General features: G+C 37.6%; 1 protein-coding gene across 23 annotated transcripts in view; it reads right to left on the reverse strand.

Annotated features, from left to right (window-relative positions):
* Positions 1 to 23,437, reverse strand: part of ZNF385B (zinc finger protein 385B) — a 167,109-nt gene that overhangs the window by 23,473 nt on the left and 120,199 nt on the right. For 22 of the 23 annotated variants that reach the window (XR_008618779.1, XM_028479727.2, XM_028479695.2 and 19 more), the window contains one exon: positions 10,411 to 10,573. Coding sequence is in view for 22 of the 23 variants with exons in the window: in XM_028479727.2 (XP_028335528.1) it covers positions 10,411 to 10,573 (163 nt within the window). In the remaining variant the exon portion in view is untranslated. Of the gene's footprint in view, positions 1 to 10,410; positions 10,574 to 18,505; positions 18,558 to 23,437 lie in introns of all 23 variants that reach the window. The other variant, XM_055088830.1, reaches the window with a different exon arrangement.

The raw sequence follows: 23,437 nt of genomic DNA on the forward strand, positions 1-23,437 counted from the left end.
CCACAACAGTGAGAGGCCCGCGTACCGCAAAAAAAAAAAAAAAAAAAAAAGAGAGAGAGAGATTAATTCAAGAGGCCTAGGCCTCCAAAGGGGTTTGCCTGGGGTGTCTCTTCACACGAGGTCCCTTAGGGATACTGCAACATAGGGACTTATGACTGTGACCATGAGGAAACTGAACAAGAAAGAGATATGACATTGTATTGCAGACTGTGAGCCTCCCAACTATAATACAAAACAAATGGTTATGAGTTTCTTTCCCATCCTACCTGTGCCCCAAGGTATATAAACCTCATCAAGTCATTAGAAAAAGCTATTATGCAAGTAACATAGTCTATGGAGAACAGAGAAAAAAAACCCATTATCTTCTCATACTAAACAGGAGTTTTTAACCTGGGGTCTGTGGACTTCCAAGGGGTCCATGAGTTCACAGGATCCATGAACTTGGATGATAAAAAAATATAAATATTTTCATTTATCTCTAATTGAAATGCATCATATCCCTTCAATTATAAATGAAGGCAACAAACTACAGCAGTCTTGGCAGTACGTTTAACTTTGTCACCCACAGAAGTCAGATATTTTCATCAGATATTACAGTTATTATAGAAAGGTTAAAATACTGTTTATGTTTGTCAACACTTCAAAATTATGGCAGATATTAGACCAGTTAGATCTTATTAAATGCATTATTGCTATATTACCATATCATAACAAAGACTGACAACTGGTTGGAATTCTTTGTAAAACTATAAATTTCATTTTACAGATGTAAAAACACCATTCAGAGAATAGGCTTCACTAGTCAGCCACAGGAATACATGGCACAAAAAGATGTTAAGAATCTCTGTGTTTATACCCATCACTTCATTCTGCCTTCATTTCTGTCCCTAGCCATCATTTCAACCCCTTCCTTACCAACATCCTAAATTCCTTTTCTTGTCCCCAAGTGTCCTTTCATTGCTTCAGGTGTTTAAACAGGGCAGTCTTTCACATCTCAAGTTGTATGGAGTACTGGTCCTTCTGATGAGAATCCTCTTCCCCTCCACCCCTAAACCAGAGCCTTTGTTTGCCTGGCTAACATCTTTTTTCCCACTAGGTAGAGAGAGCTTAAATCCCCTGCTTAAGCCTTCCCTTCATTCCCAGACTAGGTCAGCGTCCCCTTCTTTTCATCAACCTTGTCATCATTTGTTCAGTATTACCCTTCCAGAGAATATGCTCTCATGAGGGCAAAGCCCAAGTCTGTCTGGTTCACTATCATATACCCAGTGCCTAGCATGAGGGGGCTACCAAGGCCCTATCCAGAGAGGGCTCAATAAATATGTACAAATACATGTACCAACAAACCATTTTGTAACTTTTGATTTAATATATTTTGTAACTTTTTGATTTAATGTATTACACTCTTATTTCATGTTGTTACTTTTATTTACTTTAAAGCTGCATAGGGCTTCCCTGGTGGCACAGTGGTTGAGAATCTGCCTCCCAATGCAGGGGACACGGGTTCGAGCCCTGGTCTGGGAAGATCCCACATGCCGCGGAGCAACTGGGCCCGTGAGCCACAACTACTGAGCCTGCGCGTCTGGAGCTCGTGCTCCACAACAAGAGAGGTCGCGACGGTGAGAGGCCCGTGCACTACGATGAAGAGTGGCCCCCGCTCGCCGCAACTGGAGAAAGCCCTCGCACAGAAACGAAGACCCAACACAGCCAAAAATAAATAAATAAATAAAGCTGCATAATATTCTATTGGGTATAAGTACTTTAGTTAAATAATTTCCCTAGTATTGATCATCTTGTTTTCAGTTTTCACTAATACAAATAATGTTGTGATGAATGTCTTCATGTATATCATTTTATTTTTCTTGCTTTATATTTAGGATTATTTCCTTGATGTAAACTACAGGAAGAGGAATTAATTGGTCTAATGGAATGAACATTTTTATGGTTCTTGATTTATTCTATGATGTTGCTTTCCAAAAGGGTTCTCATTTAAAATGCCATAAATAATACAAACAGAACATCTGCTAATGATTTTTCAAAGTACTTAAAAAATTTTTTTACTGGATATTAAACATTGAGTCTATGGGTTAGTCCAAAAACTGGGTAAAATTTTTTTTGAAAAGAGTAAAATAAATAACTTTTCTTTAACTCAAAATGTAGTACACTAATTAATTTCCACATTGAGTAAAAATATTTTATTTGTTAACAGAGAGCTAAGAACAAAGATATTGTGCTTGGGAAGACAAATAATTTTAACTTAGATATGGTCATTTTGCTAGTTAAATGGGCAAAAATCATCATAAGACTCTGACCAAAGTTCAAATTTTTGACAGCAAGGAATAAAATAATCTCTATTGTGACAAGAATTCTGTCATTTCACATTTAAAAGAAAAAGAACATAATTTCTAGAGGAGAAGTAATTAATAGCATACAGGAAACAAAATAAAATTTGCACACTAAGAATTTTTTGTGCAAGATGTTCGAAGTAAAATGTATGGGCTGACAAATATCTCCTTATTTACTGACTAGCCAGCAGGGACTTGTCAAGCAGGGGCATGTTTCTCATTCTGATTACAGCCTCCCTCCTACTCCTTTGATCTCCGTAGCCAACCCGGGCTCCAGGCAGGGCTGCTTCTTCACGGTAGTACCCAGTTTTCTTCCTCTACAAATGAAGATGTGTTGGGTTGTCCCTTGTTTTAATACTGTAGCTACACACAGAACAGAGTGTTGACCTAGGAGGTGGGGCATCCATCTTACTGAATATGAAGAAAGAGAGCTAACCAGTGTCTTCTTGTCCTGCCCATATTTTAGGGAGGGTACCAGAGCTTCCCCTGTTAAATTGTTCTTAATGATATTAATGTAATATATGCTGACTATGTGACTGCTGTGTGCAGGATGGAGTACCAGGAGCTGCAGGGGACATAATGGATGAGATACATTAATCAGTGGAAGAATGAGTAGAAAGACATTTCCTCCATTACACAAAAATGTGAGGAAGACCAAGAAGGTCATTCCACATCTTTAAATGCCCCACTGGGAGAGTCAGGATCATCAAGTCTTAATGTCCTGGAATGAAAACACAAATGCAAATAATTACCGTGAGCTAATAAAACAAGCACATAAAGGGATGTAAGGGTAGGGATGTAACTGTTGCATGGCATGAAATGATCGTAGATTCAAAAGGAAAGAGTCTAGAAATTTCTTTGAATAAATGGTTGCTTTTTATGGCTACTATCTATTGAGCGTCTATTATGTGATAGGCAGCGAGCCAGGAACATTTATTAGTTCATCATTCCTGACAACAACCCTGGGAGGTAGATATCAGCTCTCCCATCTTATAGATGGGGAAATAGAAGGTCAGCGAACGTTACTTGGTCAAGGTTATATGGTCAGTGAGAGGTGGAGTGAATCAAGCTCATGCTCTTTCTACTATGCTATACATGCAAAGTAGGTAAGTGCTCTCAAAAATCCTACCTTAGTTAAAACATCTTTATCCAAAGCCACTCAAAACTTGATTTTTTTTGTGTGTGTGTGGTACGCGGGCCTCTCACTGTTGTGGCCTCTCCCGTTGCGGAGCACAGGCTCCGGACGCGCAGGCTCAGCGGCCATGGCTCACGGGCCCAGCCGCTCCGCGGCATGTGGGATCTTCCCGGACCGGGGCGCGAACCCGCGTCCCCTGCATCGGCAGGCTGACTCGCAACCACTGCGCCACTAGGGAAGCCCTCAAAACTTGATTTTTAAAAAAATAAAACAGTTGTAAAATAGGATGGGGAAAGAAATAACACACCTTTCTGAGGTGTCAGACTTCTGGAAATGTCACCTAGTGAAAAAGAATCTCAAACAGTTTTCAGAAAGCATGTGCAGTAAAGCCCATGAACCTTCATCTAAAGGCAGCATATCATGGTAGTGAATTTGAGGGACCACCTGGGTGAGACCTTGAAACTACTTTTCATCTGAATGACTCTGAGCCATTATTTCCCCTCTCTAGGTCTCACTTTCTAGTATCCATCAAAGGATTGTTATAATTAAATAAGATAATCTATATAAAATGTTTAGCACAGTGGTATCAAGCACATAATGATACACATTCATTATTAGTAGTACTGCTGTTAAAGTTATTTTTTGCATATAAGTCTAATAAGCTTGGATCTGGTTTTCTAGAATATACTATATTAGGTACAGCATAATGAAAGATGATGATAGTTGACTACCACAAGGGGCAGTTGTCACCTCTCACTGAAATCGGCAAGAAGGGACAGCTGAAATAAGACCCCACAGGAGGACCAAAAACAAACAGGCAAACTGTAAGAATATCAATAATAGTTGCTTTAATTATGCTTTACACTTTGCAAAGCTCTTTCACAATCATTTCATTTGATTCATGCAACACTGCTGTTTTGTAGGGAGGGCATTCCCACTTTACAAATGGGAAAAGAGAGGCTCAGAGAATTTAATGCCTTCTCTAGAATCATAGCTAGTCAAAAGAGCAAAGAGTACCACTGTCTATAGATCTGCTGTCCAATATGGTAGCCATGTGTGGCTACTTAAATTAAATAAAATTAAATATTCAGTTCCTCAGGAGCATAAACCACAATTCAAGTGCTGAATAGCTACGTGTGGCTCAGGGCACTCATGTTGGACAACCGAGATTATAGACCATTTCCTTCACCACAGAATGTTTTATTGGATTATGCTGGTCTATAGAAATGAGAGCACCAAACCGTTACTGCATAATGATATGCCCGGTGTCCATGACAGTGAACCTGATTCTCAGAGAAAGACGTCAGGGAAGAGGAAAATACTTTAGAAATGTTTCTATGAAAAACACTTTAAGCTTTACATTATAGAGTTAAATTTGTGTGGCGTTAGGCTATAAGCATCATCAGAATTGGGCCCAGAATCCCCAAAAGTGCCAAGTGCCAATGCTCTGCACAAAGAATCTACAAATATCTACTGAGTAGTTCTATTTCTTCATCTATTCATTTCAGAAAAATTACATCAATGTAAGAGGATTCTTCCTGAAGCAAATAAGTTGAACGTCATAAAAATGTAAGCAATAACCTTTGTTAAAATCTCAAGGACAGCTATGGTTGTGCATTTATAAAATTATTCAGTGTACATACGAAGTCCTTTTATATTCCAATATCTATCTGATGCAGAAAGGCTGTAATCAAAAGAGATGAATACCAGTGAAATATGTTTGAAGATGAGAAAAGTTTTCAACAGCGATATAAGCCTTTAAAGGAGATATTCAAGGTTTTGCTTTCTAGAATGGTTTATAACATATCCCTCGTAAATCATAAGTTAATAGATTTACTGAGGAGTAAATCACAAGTCAGTCTCAACTTATGGTTCACTTTCTTCGAGCAACACTAGGAAATAGCTTTCAGAAGTGAAGAACCTGACAATGAATGCTCAGTATTACTTCAAAGCATTATAAAATGCTCAAAAGTTTCAGAAGTTACTTTCCAGAGGATGACAAATACTTAACTACCTAAGAATCTTCAGCCTTGCTTGGCAGGATGGTGCTGTCAAATTCAAGGTGCATGGACAAAGATGGAGGCAGTTTCATTTTTTAAATTGACTTTGAAAGTCTTACTGATATATGTACATTTCATGGAAATATGAGCCTTAGTATAACGGTCTGTTCTCTTTAGACAGATGGAGCTTGATTTATGTTCTACATGATTGTATCCCAGAATTTCAGACTTAAGATGTTTGTCATAATATAGTTAATCTATTATTTTTATGAGGGATACTAAGTCTTGGCCTCCTGTATTTGGATAGATGTATGCCAAATTTATGGTGGCGCTGGTCTATAAATGACAGATGCTGCCAAAGCAGAAAACTATCATTTTCTTCTACTCAACAGCACAAGGTCCTGTTGCTAGAGACAGAAATGCAGGAAAGAGGCATTCACAAAGACCTTGCTGGCTAATCAATGGAGTCCTGCAGCAGTCGGTGGCAATGAGAAGTTGTCATTTGGGAAACTTGGCGCCATTTGTAACAACACATAAAAACTGTGAAACACACAGGGAAACCCATAAAAATGACAAGGCGAGGGTCTCCATTTGTATCTTTGGCAGAAAGCCTCTTTGACAAAATTGAAAAATGTACTTTCATAACATAACAGGATGACCATAAAAAGGTGAACTGCAGCCTTTTCAGGCAAATCATACTGATGTACTAGTTGATACTGCTCTGGGTTCACACCTGAGGAACTGCCGCCATGCAAAAGCACATTATGCTGAAAACTAAAATGAGTTTTGAGGTATCCTCACTTCTTTCCTTCCTTCTTAAGTCTTTTCTGATACTGTCATCTCTGGTTCCATGGTATAGTCATGGGTGTGGGATAAACAAAACAATGTCCCTGTCCCCAGTGGAAATCTTTTAGATGGGATGATTCAAAATGCTACCGAAAATGCAGACAGCATTCAGGCTAATCCACTGGACCCTTTAGGAGGCAGTTCAAGGCTCTGCTATATTGGTCATGCCCTTGCCCACTGCTGACCTCCATCTCAGTGAGTGTGTTTGGCTCTAGTCACATAAAGTCTACAGCTGTCAAGGAGGAGCTTTAAGAATACTTGTCATTGGGGCTTCCCTGGTGGCGCAGTGGTTGAGAGTCCGCCTGCCGATGCAGGGGACATGGGTTCGTGCCCCAGTCCGGGAAGATCCCACGCCGCGGAGCGGCTGGGCCCGTGAGCCATGGCCGCTGAGCCTGCGCGTCCGGATCCTGTGCTCCGCAACGGGAGAGGCCACAACAGTGTGAGGCCCGCGTACCGCAAAAAAAAAAAAAAAAAAAAAAAAGAATACTTGTCATTTACCTGAAATGAGTGTTTTCATTCAAACTTGGCCTTGAAAAGATCTGTAACTTCTAAAGCTTTGTTCTCTTACAGTTAAATGATGCAGACAACACACTGCACAGAAACTAAGGATTATCAATAAAACAAAGCCTCAATGACCCTGTCACTGCCATAGCTCCTACTGAAAAATATCAACAGTCAGAAAACAATTTAAAAGTAATATATAGTCCTAATCATTAATTCTTTGAAAAAGTGGATTAGTGGTTTCTGACTTTTCCCATTGGGACACTGTACTTGAATTTACTCTTCTGAGTCACAGAAGCTTAGAAGTAAGGGGAATAGTGGAATATTCATGGAACAAGAAGCCCTGAGTTCCTGCTCTGACTCTACTGGGATATGAGTGTGCAAGCCATTTAAAGCCTCACACAAGCCATTTAATCTTTCTAAGACCCAGGTTCTTCACTGCTGCCACATTTTTGGGAGCAGCTTGAAGGTGGCGACTATATATTATTTTTCTTTTGGAATCTCTTGAGGGCAAGAACATGTCTTTCTGTTCATTGTTGCACGCTTGAAATGGCAAATGTTACAGAGGTAATATACTACTTAGTATAGATAATACATATTTGTTAAATGAATAAATGGATATAGAGTTTGTTGTGTGCATATGTGAAAGAGGGATACTAATATCAGCCTTACCAGTCACAGGGTTGTTGAGGGGGTCATACGAAAACATTTATGTGACTGGATTTTATCAACTGAACAAATTCAAGGTGTTCCTATTGTTATATTTTAAGCAGAACATGCTGGTTCCATCATCTTTGCTCTTAATTGCATTTATAAATATATCTATAGCATTTTGAATCATTCCATCTCTTTTCGTCTTTTTAGACAGCAACTGATTAAAAGCTGTTTAGCTCTAAATGGTTTTATATACTTTGAGCTACAAATGTATTTTCCCCATCTTGATATCTAATCAATTAAAAAAAATCTTGTGCTAAAGACTAGACATATGGATGATTAGGTCGACTATCACAATATTTTACCGTTAGGTTGCTTATCAAAATATTTTATTATTTTCAAGAAATAAGGTCTTCCAAAGGCTCTGTTTTTTTTTTTTTTTTTTTGAGCTTCTTATGAGTGGTTAAGTGCTGTCAACTTGATGTATGGGGCATATTATCACAGGGAAGTGTTGTGTCATATGGCATTATGACACTTGAACTCTAGGGAGAAATTTGGGTACAGTGTCTGGCCAATATGTTCTAGCCATCTTCCTGAAGCTGCCTAATGCTTGCTGTGTCTTGATCCCAATTCTCCCAAAGCACCTTTTTCCTCCTTCCTACCAAGTTTTGAACTCCCACTGATGCATCATTAAAAGCTGGGATAGATCCTAGGAGACCAGAAAGCTATTTCTTTGGATTTTACATTTAATTCTACTCCAACTTCTAAAAAGTGAATAGGACAGCTATCCTGCCTGAAATAAAACATATTTAATTTTTTTTCAATCATGTGGTCAGAGCTTCTTATAATAAATGAAATTCCTGTTACTGTAGTTTAAACTCATTTTGTTTACTGACTTGAGAGAAAAAAAAAAGGAAAGCTTTCCATGATACCCTAAACTTTTTATATCTGATAGCTCCATTATAGCAAATTTCTTTGTATTGCACAGATCCAGTTACAACATGATCTAAATTATGTCTCCAAATGCATCAAAAAAAAATGGTTGTCCCAGTTGCTAAAATAGGAGGTAAAAAGGCTTTTCTATCAATAGCTCTTGGAAGATTGTTAGGCCACTTCTTAGAATAAATAATCTGTGCTCTCAAGGAGCAAAGAGAGGTCATCTGTGGCTCGCACGCTCCTTGTCAGATACTCTGAAATCACTCTCTTCCTTGACTGATGCTCAGTGAATCCCAGGATGCTGCACTCCCAGAAGCTCCCTCCCTAAACATCTGGCTATTTCCTGTTCCTCAGGATTTGCCCTCATTGAACAATTCTCTTGCTAAGTTATTGATGCTAAAGTATGAGAATGGAAATTGAATTAGTCAATCCTATGGATGTTGTGAATGCCTGGATTTTGAAATCTGGTAGCTGAGACATCAAGTTACTAACATATTTACTTTTCACTCAACTATCTCAGAATCCCACAGATACTGCTTAAGCCCACTTGATAGAACACTTCATTCAGAAGAAAAAGACCAGTGCTAGGGAATTTCAGTCTCTTAAGAACTGTCAATCAACCATGACTTTTCACTGTGACTATTACTCTAATTTTTGGCTGACTCCTTAGAGGCAGTGTTGTCTGAAATAAAACAGTTAATTAAGTACCACAGTTCTTCCTCATCCCTCCCGCTTCCCTCTACATCCCACCTAGACTGTTTATGAAGGACTGGTCTTCGTGTCTCCTAACTTCTAAAATGGGGTTATAAAGGAAATCAAAACAAGTTACCAAAAAATTTTATGACTCTGACAAAGCTGTGGGAGCTTTTTTTTTTTGCGGTACACGGGCCTCTTACTGTTGTGGCCTCTCCCGTTGCGGAGCACAGGCTCCGGACGGGCAGGCTCAGCGGCCATGGCTCACGGGCCCAGCCGCTCTGCGGCATGTGGGATCTTCCCGGACCAGGGCACGAACCCGTGTCCCCTGCATTGGCAGGCGGACTCTCAACCACTGCGCCACCAGGGAAGCCCAAGAGAATCAAACATAAGAAAAAGGGATCTATTCCCTTAGTTCCCCTTACTAGGCACTGTTCCTCAGTTAGTCACTGCAACAAGGTGACTTACCCATCTTGGGTCCTGATGGGCGAATGTGAAAGTGTGAAAGCCTATTAAACACCCAATTTCATGGCATACCTGCTGGAAAAATATATGTTTTCTCTTCTCCCTGAATCATTCAGTTTGAACCTACTCAGAAAACCTGCTGATTCACTGGAACTATGAAATACTCTGCTTAAGAGGCACTTCCACTAGTAGCCCATTTCCAATTTATAAAGTTCTTCTGTTAGTTCATAACTGTGAAAAGTTCCTTTAAAATCTTTGAGTTCATTTGTAAGTCTGAGGAGAACTCTATGAAGATCTTAAAGAATCAAAATCTCTCATTATTGAACACATTTCCAGATTCACTTACTAATGCCTCTCTCTCAGAAAACTTTACCTTTTTGCCCTTCTACCCCCTGTTACTGGGGTAAGAAAATATGAAAATGTCTGTTAATAAACAAATTTAAGGATTCCTTCACTGAAAAAGTCCATAGCAAAAACCAAGTGTAAAATGAAAGAGAGGAATAATAAACTCAGTATTTTAGATCCATTTCTTGATTTTTGTCTAAACACAATGTGACCAAGAAGCCTCCACTTATTTTCATACATATATACTTATATATATATATATTTACACACACACATATACACTTAAATGTATATATTTAACAACATGGAATGGTAACATATCAAATGCTTAGATTCTGTGCAAACACATAACCCTTCCTGTGAAGGGAACATATTAATATTACAAAAACAAATCATGGAGAGTAACATGCAACAGCAGAGGGGAGGAGGATGGGGTGAGGCCAGAGGACCAGGAGGAACACAAAGAATGTAAAGAACAAAAAGTGTCATTGACCTGATTTGTCAGAGCTGTTGCCTGTGATTGGAGTGACGGAGCAGCTGGGATTAGCCTTTGCGCTGTCCTTGGAAGAAACCATTTTGGGTTTATTTTTCGTTGCCTCTAGTGCTTTGACCTTCTTGGCATGTTTACTTCCTTTGTAGTGGGCCTCGGCCTGGCTCTACAAAGGAGAACAAATCAGGCTCATTTTTTTGCTACTTACAAACAGCACAATGGATGATCATGCAGGAAAAAATACATTCAGTCATAGGCACCACAGACATTTACAGCTCAGCGCTCAACCATGGTTTTGGCATTTAATGAATAGTAGACCGGTATCTAAGAGTTTTTTGCATATTGAAACCTTCTATACAACACAGAGGATCTGTGTCTTTCAAAACCAGACATTATACGAGTGGACAACAGGGTCAGAACAAAATTGGGGCGAAGGTGAACTTTGTCATTAGTGCCCTCCCACCACTGCCCCATCAGGGGTTACTTGTCAAACGTTTGGCTGGCAGCAAGCCTCTTTGAGTGTCCTACCCGGGCGTGTCCTTCCACAGTCACTCCGTTTAGTTTCCCTTCAGCTACAAATCTGTCTTCCCTGCACCTACGTTCCTCTTGGCTCTGCTCTGAGAGCAAGTGATATGACAAAGCAACCTGCTAGTGAGTAGAAATGGTACTACATTTTGGAGCCATCTACACGCGCTTCGTGTGTCATTTTGATGATCCCAGTTCTAAGAATAGACAATATTAGCCACAAAGGAGGTAGGGACAATGCTTGTTTCTGATCTCAGATGTGATTCTGAAGTCAAAGTCAGTTAGTATTACATTCACTTATACAAAAAGCATAGGTGAAACTGTGACTTCAGTACTAGATCAAAAGAAAGAAAAGCGATCAAGGCAAGTGAATATTAAAAATTTTCAAAACACAAAAACAAATTATAGCAAAACAAGAAAACATTTAGTCAGTAAGCTGACATTTGGAAAATTCCCCTCTGCATAAAGAATAAGGATTTTATCATTTCGGCATCTAGTATAATGAACATATTAACAAAAGAATCTAAGTATACTTGCTTCAATTTCATTTTTAATAGACCCTGAAAATATACACAAACTAAAACATATATGTAAAAAACAAACTAAAACATATATTATATGGTATATTAGCGTAGTTATAAAGGTGAACAGGATGATAAACCTGTCATATAAAATGAGTTTCTGTTAGAGGATTTCTAAAATAATAACTTTTCTTCTTACATCAGTTTTCCGTATATACACCTGTATGTGTTTGAAGATGATTATACTGATATTTTCATCCATTTTCCTCAACAAGCAGAATATAGGTGGTACGTATGTGTGTATGCATGAGTGCGTGTAGGTAGGTAGGTAGGTAGGAGTGGCAATGGACAAAGGAGCCAGGTTTTAATTCTACATTTCAATTAGAGACGTGATTTTCCTAGCCCATAACCCCAATCACCCAAGGTCAACAGACTTGTATTGACTGTATACACAGTCCCTAACTTCCTGAATATCTTTTCGTAAATATTGTTTTAGACCACCATTGACTTATCATGGCTCTTGGTTCGTTTGCTCAAGGACTTCTCATGCTGTTCTCTGTCAAGCTGAAACCCAAACCCAATCCCAAGAGAGGAGAAAAGTGTAACATTATTTTGAGTCTTATCACCCTCTGAGAATGGTTAAACCCAGCAAATATAGTTGGGTAGATATAAATTAAGAAAATAGACAAATAAAAATTTAAAAATTGATAACATGAAGAAATAATAATAATGGCTGATATTACTGAGCCTCTGACAAGAACAGCTTGAAATGTAATACATGTTTCTCTCATGTAAGCTTCACAGTGCCCTGTGAGGCAGGTACAGATAGAAAACTGGGCACAAGAAGCTAAACAACTCATCCAAGGCCACACACATAGGTGGAGAAGCCATTATGGGGATCTGAAATGCTTACGTGTGTATTCCTATTTAACTATATACCCGCACGTTAGACATATACATTCTCACACTAATTAAACAATATAATTTTATTAGAAGTAAAACATTACACAAAAATTACGCACAAAGAAAGCATACTGCTTTTCATGACTCAGTGAAGGATTATATTTTAACAGAAGTTTCTATGAGTAGGGAATACCTTCTTAATTCATAGGAAATATACCAGTAGAGTACATTAGGCCTGATCCTTCTGTTGAGAAGCTAAGAAAGGCCCACTTCTTAGGTATGTAACAATTTCTTCTAGATATCAGGAGATCTAATAATTCATCTTTCCAAGTATACTAAACAGTGAGATGTTACTTTAGTGCGCTTTGGCTAAACAAACATATAGTTCTCTAAATAAAACCTCCTTGCACAAGATAAGCAGTGTCATTTCCTCATTACTATTTCCTGGCATCACTGCAGAAAGTTAACAGTATCAATTAGCACTTGGGATAAAGAGCCAGCTGAGGGCCACTCACTGGATGCCAAGTTGGAAAGAGCTCTCCAGAGCCATGATTCACTTTCCTTTTGAGTTCTGGGGCATGGAGAAAAGCGAAACAAGGCTTCTTAGCCTGTACTGACTACTGTTTGGGAAAGATTTGGAATTAAGACAGTGGCAGACGCCACTCATTCACACTTGGCATCTTTCCAATTACCCTGTGGTATTCTTGGTAGTAGCACTATGCTGTCCTCAGTACTGTATCTGAGGTGTCAACAGCTTCTAAATCCTGGGAAGATCTTCAAGTGAAATGGAGACACTGTTAAAATAGTAACACGATTAGCCTGCCTTCGTTATCTGGGAATCTCCTTAATTGAGGAATGAAAGAAACAAGGACAAGAGCCAGAAAACCCATGAACGAGGCAACACAATCAAGCCCAATCAACGATGGTTCTCGGATCACTTCTGAGAGACTTGGTTAACCAAACGGACTTATAATATTTTACACCTCCGTGACTAGTCAGCAGACACCTATTTGTCTAGCACTAATGGCCTGCTTTCTAATTTCCTCCCCAAAGTGCTGCTATACACCCCAAATTGGCAGTGATCAAAGAAACCCCTTGCCAAGAATTGCCAGAATTAGAGAGCTGCCCAAACCACCATACTGACCTCCACACGGGAATTCACTGGTATCTAAGTTTTTCTTTCAGAGGTCACTCCAGTAGCTACCTGACCACCCAATGGTAGAGGAATAGCTTTGACAGGAAATGACATCTTGGAATTTTCTCTTCCATTCATCTCCATCTTTGTTACTAAAGCCCCTCACTTTCCAAAATCCTCTACATCTTTCAGGACCCTACTGGTCCAAATAAAAAAGATAAATAATGAGATAATGTATTGCTTTACAAATAAAAATGCAATAATGAGCAATTCTATAATTCACTGAGCTCCCATTTCTGTTTTTTTACCTTATTTCTATTTTGGACTTCAGAGAGGTGGATAGGATCTTGAAACAAGATGTTAAACTGTGTTTACTTTGTATAGAAAGAACAGTCCAAACCCAAACTGGCAAGTGGCTGGGATAGAGTAATGTCACTGGAGAAAGTTCTCAGTATTTATTTACCAATGGACCCAATCTTTTTGCATCTTAAAAAGTAATTGGAACTGTTCCCTTAATTACAGAAAGTGTATCATTAAAACTATTGGCATCTGTTTTTTTGAGACATTAGATTTCAATGTGTTAAGCAGTGTTAGATGGGAAAGAGCGGAGGTCAGTTACTTTTCAGAAAAAAAGTATATACTCTATATACTAAAATGCCAAATAAAACAGATGTCAAACGAACTACCGTAAAACAGGCTAAACTAACAAGGGGGAAACCTGATTATTTATTCCACAAAGAATTATTTAGCACTTGCCATGTGCTAGACATTGTGAAAGATTAAAAACAAAGACCCCTACTCAGAAGAATGGTAGTTGGAAGAAAAGACGGACATGCAAATAACTATAACCCAAAGCAGAGAGTAAAACTGTAAAATGGAAGGTAAACTGGAACAAAGAAGTATGGGAGTCAGAGGAGAGGTAAATTTCTGCAGATTGGAGGGGTATCCTGGAAGCTTCATGGAAAAGGAACATCAAGGCTGAGCCCTGCTTCGGGGGCAGGGTGCTGAAGGGTCAGTGTGCAGGGGGAGGCATTTCAGGTAGAGGGACCCGCACGTGCCGAGCAATGAAATCCTATGAATTATGCAGTGTTTCCTGGGCACATCTGCTTTTCAGTATCACTAGAACACAGACATATAAAAGGAACAATAGGGAAAGACTGCTGCATAATGCTACCTCAAACATTATTGTCCTGTGTAAAACAGAAAACATATCATAGTGTTCTACAAATGTTCTACTTGTAGGCATCTTTTCTATAGATGGTTATAAGAAAGATGTTGCTTTTACATCACAGATTTTATCCTCTGCTCCAAACTATAATCCTATAGTCAAAGGACAACTAAATTATTTATATAGAAGATTTAATCATTTGAGATGCATAGCACTTAAAATACCATAGTCAAACATACTAGAAACAAACTAGAGATTACTGAGTAAAAGCTAAATAATTACTTGAATCTTTGCTTTAACATAAGGCTACATTCAACTCTTAAAATGTTTTTTGCATATGTTTGTCTCAGTGATAAGATCACACGCTCTCAGAGACAAAGCTACAACATAAACATAAGATGCACCCAAGAGAAAGGCTTACTTAATCCAAAGATAAGTCTTTCTGCTGATATTTGCAATGTTAAGGCCTGCAATATCAGTAATGACATACTACTGGCTTTGATATCACTTCGTTCAATCCTCATCTACTGGGATCTGTTGAAAACAAAGTCCAGACAAAATTATAACCGTTAGGAGATTTTCAGTTCAAAAAGACACAACGTCTTTGCTAATTTATAATTTACAGCTAAGTGAAACACTCCAGGTTGCTATGGCCTGTCCAGGGTTGCCACACTGTACAACTGTGTGTGTGGGAAGCACCACTGACATATGGTTTAATGTGAATGGTGTCTTCTGGATTCCTTCAAGGCCAGAGTTCTGGCCATGGCATTTCATATTTACTGGCTTTGGAATATGTATGTATAAAACCCATCAACTCCCAATCTTTCTATATTACCAAAGAGAAAAGTGGTGACTCCAGGAAGAAAATAAGTATACTCTAGACTCTGATTCTCTTTGGGCCCAATTCAGATTCTATCAAATATCATGAAACAGAAGTAGAGTGCTTGGGTTGTAGCTGCTTTAAAATGCCCCTATGTCAATACATGAGCATTACACATATATGTGTTCATGATATCAAAAATTTTCCATGTAGGCAAATTAAGTCATTTCTTAAAATGCTACTATTTTTGATGGGCCTCAAGGTAGTTTTTCAAATGCAGCTTATTAGTCAGCTAAGAGTCTTGATGCTCATGCTTCTGGTGCATGATTCACTGGAATTACTTTACACATTGAAACATGGCAAAGTTATAAATGGACCTAACAGCTATAACAGAATTTACATGATGAATTAAAAAAATATGGCAGTTTGAGTTTAAAAATCACCTGGAAGAGAGCAAAAAGTAGCCTTAAAAAAAAATGCTTTAGCTTTGTGACCACCTAGAGGGGTGGAATAGGGAGGGTGGGAGGGAGGGAGACGCAAGAGGGAGGACATATGGGGATATATGTATATGTATAACTGATTCACTTTGTTATAAAGCAGAAACTAAAACACCATTGTAAAGCAATTATAGTCCAATAAAGATGTTAAATAAAAAGTTTTAATCTTTTAAATAAAATTGTTTCTTGTAAAGTTCCAAGTGAACAAAATTTTGCCTCATTTTCCCTGTGAGTTTTATATTTCAATTATTTGAGTGTGGATTATTAAATTTAGATTATTCCCAGCAATCTAAGGTTCTGCCTCTGGATATCCAACTATACTCTATATTCCCAGTTTACGGCTGAGTAGAATGGGAAATAAAAGAGGCAGTTATTTGAGCTTGACTATATCAACTGTGATCTGAACCCCAAATCCTTTCATATGTTGAATTCTGTTCTCTCCTTCTGTTATCTCCTTTTTTAAAAAAAATTAGGCCATAATTAAAAATTATCTCCTTTTAAAAATAATCATATATATGTGCCAAGGTAAAGTTCATCCCAGAAAATTAATTTTTTAATTCTATTCATGAATACTGTAAATTATAGACACTGTATTTTGCAAAAGATTTTTCACCCATCAACCTAATGGAAGTAGGTTTATGTGAATTTTTTTCAATGTAGATAATGGATAATAAAACGAGTCTTATTTAATGTCATAATTTCTTTAACATCATCACAATTTAGTTAAGAATTCAGCAAAAAAGTATCTTGAGATGCTTACCCTAAGAAAATAAGACTGCTTACTTCTCTATTGCATTTATATTACAGTTTTTGAAAGGTATATTTACTTTGTCTTCTGGGCTGGGGGTCAATATCTGAGTCAATTTAATGATAAGGTGTGTGCAAACTCCTAGTAGGTGCACTAGAGTTTAACTGAGGCAAGATGAATTAAATGAACCCTGGCAAAATATGCCCTCTCTTCCAAATTGTAAGGGGAGCAAATCATGAACTTCACCCAGAATGTACTGATAAACCATATTCTCTAAGTTATTACTCTCAAATGGGAACATTAGTGTTCTGTACACTAACATAAATAATCTTGAATATGTAATAATGGGAACATTTATAAGTTATGAAAATATCTAATTTTCTCAAAGAATTATGCATATGGGACCTAACGTGTTAGAACTTCTAAATCTTAAGAACTTTTATGAAACATATGGATATCATCTTTTATTTTTATAGTACATTATAAAACATTAAGGCTTTGTTAATAATTACTTAATATTCTTGAGTCACTTATTTTATGATTTTCCCAAAAGTATTCAAAATTATCCACCTCTCTCAAATTAATTTCAAATTTTATATTAAACTGGGACATTTTAGTTAATAATTCTCCACTACCTTGAAATATAAAGAAGAGTTTATAGTGATTTCACAGTTACATCCCAAGTTCCTAAAGTGTTTGAGAGTGCTGCTATCTTTCAGTGGGGAAATGGATTGGCATAGTGTGCTTACTAAGAGCGATTTTTTGTTACTCAGTGATAAGTAATGCAATATAATTCAAGTCTCTGCATTAACGCTGTGACTCTAAAGCTAACTAATTCAAGTACTCTGATGGTCTTTTAAATTAGGCTCCCAGGCTTCTACACATTAATTTTTAATCAGTCTAGAAGGTATTACATTTACTTCCATTTCCATATTAAAGAAATTTACATAAATGATACAAAATAAATCTAAAATTAGAATTTGCATTGTGTCTCCTTATATTTGATATATAATATCCTTAAGGTAGACAAAAGTGGCAAAGTAACTTTGAAAGAGTTGAAGAATGGCTTTAGTAATTTTTATATATGTTTAATATTTAGCATTACTCATTTGAAAATCTCTTTTACAAAATAGATTTTTGTAAAACTCCTACCCCAAAGCACTAAACCAATTTTTAAAACCCAGCAGATATTTTATAATTCAAAATTAAGTGAAATATGTAAACGTGAAGATTAATACCATACCCTTTCAAAACATACAAATATAAGTAAGAGAAAATAATAAAACTGTACCTCTTCAGTAGTCACTTAGCTAACCTGAGTCATGTTAAGGCTATCTTTACATTAAAGTACCAGATTAAACTATAAGTTTCCATTGCAGATTAGTCTGGTCAACCTTCCTCACATATGAAAAATTGGTCTGCTGGAGGAAAAACTAAAATAAAAATGCCCATAATTTTGATTCACCCATAAATACCAAAATATTTCAATATAATCAGTGAATGCTAAGTGGCCTTTCGGTTTCTGATTCCAAGTAATACTGTTCTAAAAGTTCTACTCACCAATTAGAATCACAACAAAGTTTGTTCATATACAAAAAGATCAATGTGAACTCTGTCTTACTCATCTTTGAGTCTTCTGAAGCGCCTATTATACGGTATAGACTCAATAAAAAAGTTTCTGAATTATATATATAAGATAGAGTAAGTAAAATCTTCTAAAAATAGGAATTTAATGCTGGGAGTCCATTCATTCTTCCATTCAACAAATATTTATTGAATACCTATTATGATCCAGGCATCATTCCAAATGTTGTGGGATGCAGGTCTTACATTCTAGTATGGGGACACAGACAATAAAATACAAATTTATATATATTTTACGGTAGTTAAGTGTTAAGCTATACATTTATGAATATGTTAGGTGGTGCTATAAAAAAATAAGGAAAAGTAAGGAGGATAGACAATGATGGGGTGGGTGTCATTTTAGGTATTAAGGAAAGTTTCTGTTGAGGAGGCATTTGCACTGAGACCTTAATTAAGTGAGGGAGTTAACCAGGTAAATACCTTGGAGAAGAGCCTTTAAGGTCCAGGGAACTGCAAATGGCTATTCAAAGGATTTTGACTTTTATTCTGAGAAGATGGGAAATCCCAGCAGTGTTCTGAACAGAGAAGTAACCTTGTTTGACTTTTGTTTATAAAATGATCGCTCTGGTTACTGTGTGGAGAACAAGCTGTGTGTGTATGGTGGGGCAGTTGCCGATTAGGCAAGGTGGGAAAGGAGGCTGTTACAATCATCCAGGCAAGAGCTGAAAAGAGTTCAAAATAAAATCCCACTGAAGGATCAGAAAGCCTTTAAAAGATGATTTTCTACTCTATTATAACCAAGAGTTATAATATTTGGAATATTTGCAGTTTTTGAACTTGAATCAACAATGATTTCTACAGAATTTCATTTCTGTCCAATTAGCTATTACTTTTGTTTCTTTTAAATTTAAATTGTATTTATTTTTAATTCAGGTAATACAATCACACAGTTGAAAAGTATAAAACAAATGAGTGTACATAGAGAAAAGTCTACCTCTCAGACTTTATAACTAGTTCTCGTCACTTTTTGTGTATCCTGACAGAGATAATTTACATGCCTATCAAGCAAATATATATGTATGTGTGTATTTTCCCCTTCTTCCATTTTTAGACAAATGCCTACATACCACATATGTTGTTTTGTATTTTGCTTTTTCTATTCAGCAATAGATCTTAGAGATTTTTAAAAGCGAGTAATCAGAAAGTTTTCTGATTTTAAAATGGGTGGGTATATTTATTCCATTATATGAATGAACCATAATTTATTTCAACCGTATGTTATTTTTTTTTATTTTTTTTGCGGTACTTGGGCCTCTCACTGTTGTGGCCTCTCCCGTTGCGGAGCACAGGCTCCGGACGCGCAGGCTCAGCGGCCATGGCTCACGGGCTCAGCGGCTCCGCGGCATGTGGGATCTTCCCGGACCGGGGCACGAACCCGTGTCCCCTGCATCGGCAGGCGGACTCTCAACCACTGCGCCACCAGGAAGCCCCAACCGTATGTTATTGATGGATCTATAGGTTGTTTTTCAAAGTTGTGCTGTCACCCTTGATGCAAAAATAGACATTAGATGCTTCAAATTATTATTTTTCTTTTTTTTTACAACGAAAAATGATATTTAAAGTGCTTTAATTGAATTAAAGCAGACATTAAAAAATATCCTAATTAGTTTCCATACCCTAATTTGTCATTATGGATATATTATAGTTATATGTTTTCCTAAACATATTTCTGGGAATCAGGCAACAAAATGTGCACCCACCCCTGCCTTGGGCTTAATAAAATTGTATGAAAATTTGAGAAAAGAAAGGGCCTTGAGATGGGCCTTCAATAATGGAAAGGATTTCGAAGACAAGAGATATACACTCTCAATAAGGAGAGGACTATAAGAAAGAAGTATTTGGCAAAACCAATTTTTGTTTAGGGAAATGTGAATAATCCAGTTTGAGTGAAATGTGGGTGTGTGTGGAGTAGGAATGGAAGAAAAGATTAGAAAGACAAGTGCCTTATTATTTAGGCCTTAAATACTAGATAGTGGGAAGACAGTTAACAATAGCATACTTAATTAGCTAGGTAATGAGAAGCCATTGAGGGCTTTTGTTCTAGTACACTCTGATCCAGCTAAGACCTACAAAAAGGAAAAAAAAAAAGACAGTAGAGTAACTAGAAGGTTCTTACCACAGCAAGTCAAAGAGTAATGGGGTTCTTAAACACACAGATTTCAAATTTCAGGGGGCTCTATAAACCAAAAGCCAGAGCTTTCATAGAAAAGGAGCTATTCCTCCTATTAAGCAAGTCTCTATCTAGATATTCTGTTCCTTTTTGCCTTTCCCAGTGTCTATTACCCTTTCTCTTTTTTAACATTTATACTCAACTCCCCCTTCCCAAATCAAATCCTTATCATTGATGTTTAAACAAGCCCTGATCTCCCCAACTTAAAAGAGACCATCCCTCAAGCTACATTCAACCCTAGCTTTTCACCCTTTCAGCTTCCTTTCACAGACTAATCTGGTCAATTAATTGTATGCACATCTCCAATTTCTCTTCTCTAATCTGGTCCACCTCAATCCACTGAAACAAACATCACCAAGACACCAATGCCTTAAGTCCTAAAACCAAGAACATCTTTTATTCCTTATCTTGCTTGACCAATCAGGGGTACGTGACCCTGCTGATTTCTCGCTTCTTCTGGAAGGCACTTTTCCGCAGGCTCTTTCCAAGGTTGATGTTCCCCACCTACATTTACAAACCACGTGCAGCCTCATCTTCCCCTGCCCAGTCACTGAATTGTTGACATATTCCAAGGCGCAGTTTTAAGCCTTCTTGTCTTCTCACTCCAAACTTTCCTGTCTACTCTCTGTTCAGTTTCACCCACACAACTTTCCCAGCCACCTCTATACTGATAATTTCCTGGTTTCTACCTCTCTAGTCCAGATCTCTCCCCTGAGCTCCAGACTCATAATATCCACTTGGATATCTCAAAGCACCCTAAACATAAGTTCAAAACCAAACTCCTTGTATCATTTGTCTCTGCTTTGCTGCCAAAATTACCTAGTCTTCCTTCTAGTATTCCCTTTCTGCTAATAGCACCACTCTACCTCTATTGTAAGAGCCAAATCTAGGGATCATTCTCATTGTCACACGCTACCTCCACCCTCACATTCAATCACTGAGTCCTACAGATTTTACCTCCTAGATATTTCTCTAATCAAGACAATTCTTTATATCTCAACCACAACCATCTTGGTCCAAACTGCCATCATCTTTCAACTGGACTGCTGTAACAGGCTCTTTAGCGATCACCCAAAGGGGCCTCCTGCTCATTTACAATCCGTTCTCCACGTGGCGGCCAAAGTGATATTTTAAAAATGCAAACCTGAACGTATCATTCCTCTGCTTAAAATCCTTGACATCTTTTCACTGCTCTTGGTTTAAAATCTAAAATCATCATATTCAAGACCTATATGTCCTACTCCCTAACTACCCCTAGTTTCATTTGGTAGCAGGCTCTTTGTTTTTTCTTGGAGGAACTGAAAGAAAGTGTGGCTGGAGTATAAGTACAGTGCTAGCCTTTTGCACATGCCTAAAATATAATACTATCTCTTTTCTCTTTTCCTAGTTAATTCCGATTCATCCTTCAGAACACAGCTCAAACATTACATCCTTAAGAAGCCTTCCATGATCCCCCAGACTAGGCCACATCCTAACTTTTTGGATTCTTTTCTTTATAGCACTTCTCACAATTTAAAAATTATTAAATTTTATAATAACTTGATTAACGTTTGTCTTCCCCCACTAGACAATAATATTCGTTAAGGCTTGTACCTGTAAGATTTTTGCTCTTCACTGTACCTCTTGCACTTAGTACACTGCCTGAAACATCTTGACATTTGATAAATACTGATTACATGGATGAACAAATGAATGGAGAAAGAGTTTTTATTACTTGACAATAGAATTAAAATAAGGGTAGAGGAAGAAAAAATAATTGGAGTTCCCTGTAGAAGTTTCAGGCCCAAATAACAGGGAAAATGGTAAAATGATTAACCAAAATGCAGTTGTGGTGGGGTGAGGAAATTTTGCAGAGGAAAATGAGAATTCAGTTTGGTTACCTATTTAGGCTGCTCATGAGATACACAGTGCAGAGGTTCAACAAACAATTGAAAACACAAGTGATGGCTGAGAAAAGAGGCTGGGGCTGGAGACATCTATTTTGGAACCACATTATGAGATGACAGATGAAACCCTCGGGATGGATGAGATTCTTGATGAATTAAGAATAGAGAGGAGAAAACCCATTTTGAGGAAAGAATCTTGAGAAACAGCTATATTCAATAGGTAAGATGAGGAAGAGAAATCAGCAGAGGACACAGAAAAGAGGTCATCAGAAAAGCTGGATATACAGAGTAATAAAACAGAGGTCAAGGGAAGTGAAAATTCCAAAGGAAAAATAATTAAAAATACATACACACAACTCTACTTCTTACTGAAGTATAACAACATCTTAAATGCTAAAATACTTTTTTGTGTAATATCAAAACAACCTCATAAAATAACTGGAAAATAATATGAGGTCTTCGTGTCCTGGAAGAATATTTGATAATGTTGCAGAGAAAGCATAGTGGTAGCCATGTCTGTGGAAATAAGGGGCCTATTTATAGCTACTACTCCAAGGAAAATTATGAGGAATGCAGAAAAATAACGAGAACACAGCAACCAGAAAGACTGCAAACACAATGTCAGGTTACAAAAACTACTCTGAATTCAATAACAAAAATGGTGACAAATAGTTACCATTTATTGTTTGCTGTGTACCAGGCACTGCACTAAGTACATTACAGACAGCATCTCATTTAATCCTCATAAAAGCATATGAGGCCGGTATTATTATTAGTCCAAGTCTACAGAGACTCTGAAAAGTTAAGTAACTGTCCAATACCACACTGCCAGAAATGGAAGACCCTGGATTCCAACACAAGATTAAAAGATTAGGCTCTTAATCACTGCACCATCAAAGCAAGTCCCAAGCCCAGGGTCCAAACAGCCTTCACCATGGAAGATCCAAAACAGAACAGACTCTCTCCCTTATCCCCTCTGGTAAAAGATAGTCTTCATTTCCTTAGCCAGGATG

The sequence above is a fragment of the Physeter macrocephalus genome, chromosome 2, assembly GCF_002837175.3.
Source record: "Physeter macrocephalus isolate SW-GA chromosome 2, ASM283717v5, whole genome shotgun sequence".
Classification (NCBI taxonomy): domain Eukaryota; kingdom Metazoa; phylum Chordata; class Mammalia; order Artiodactyla; family Physeteridae; genus Physeter; species Physeter macrocephalus.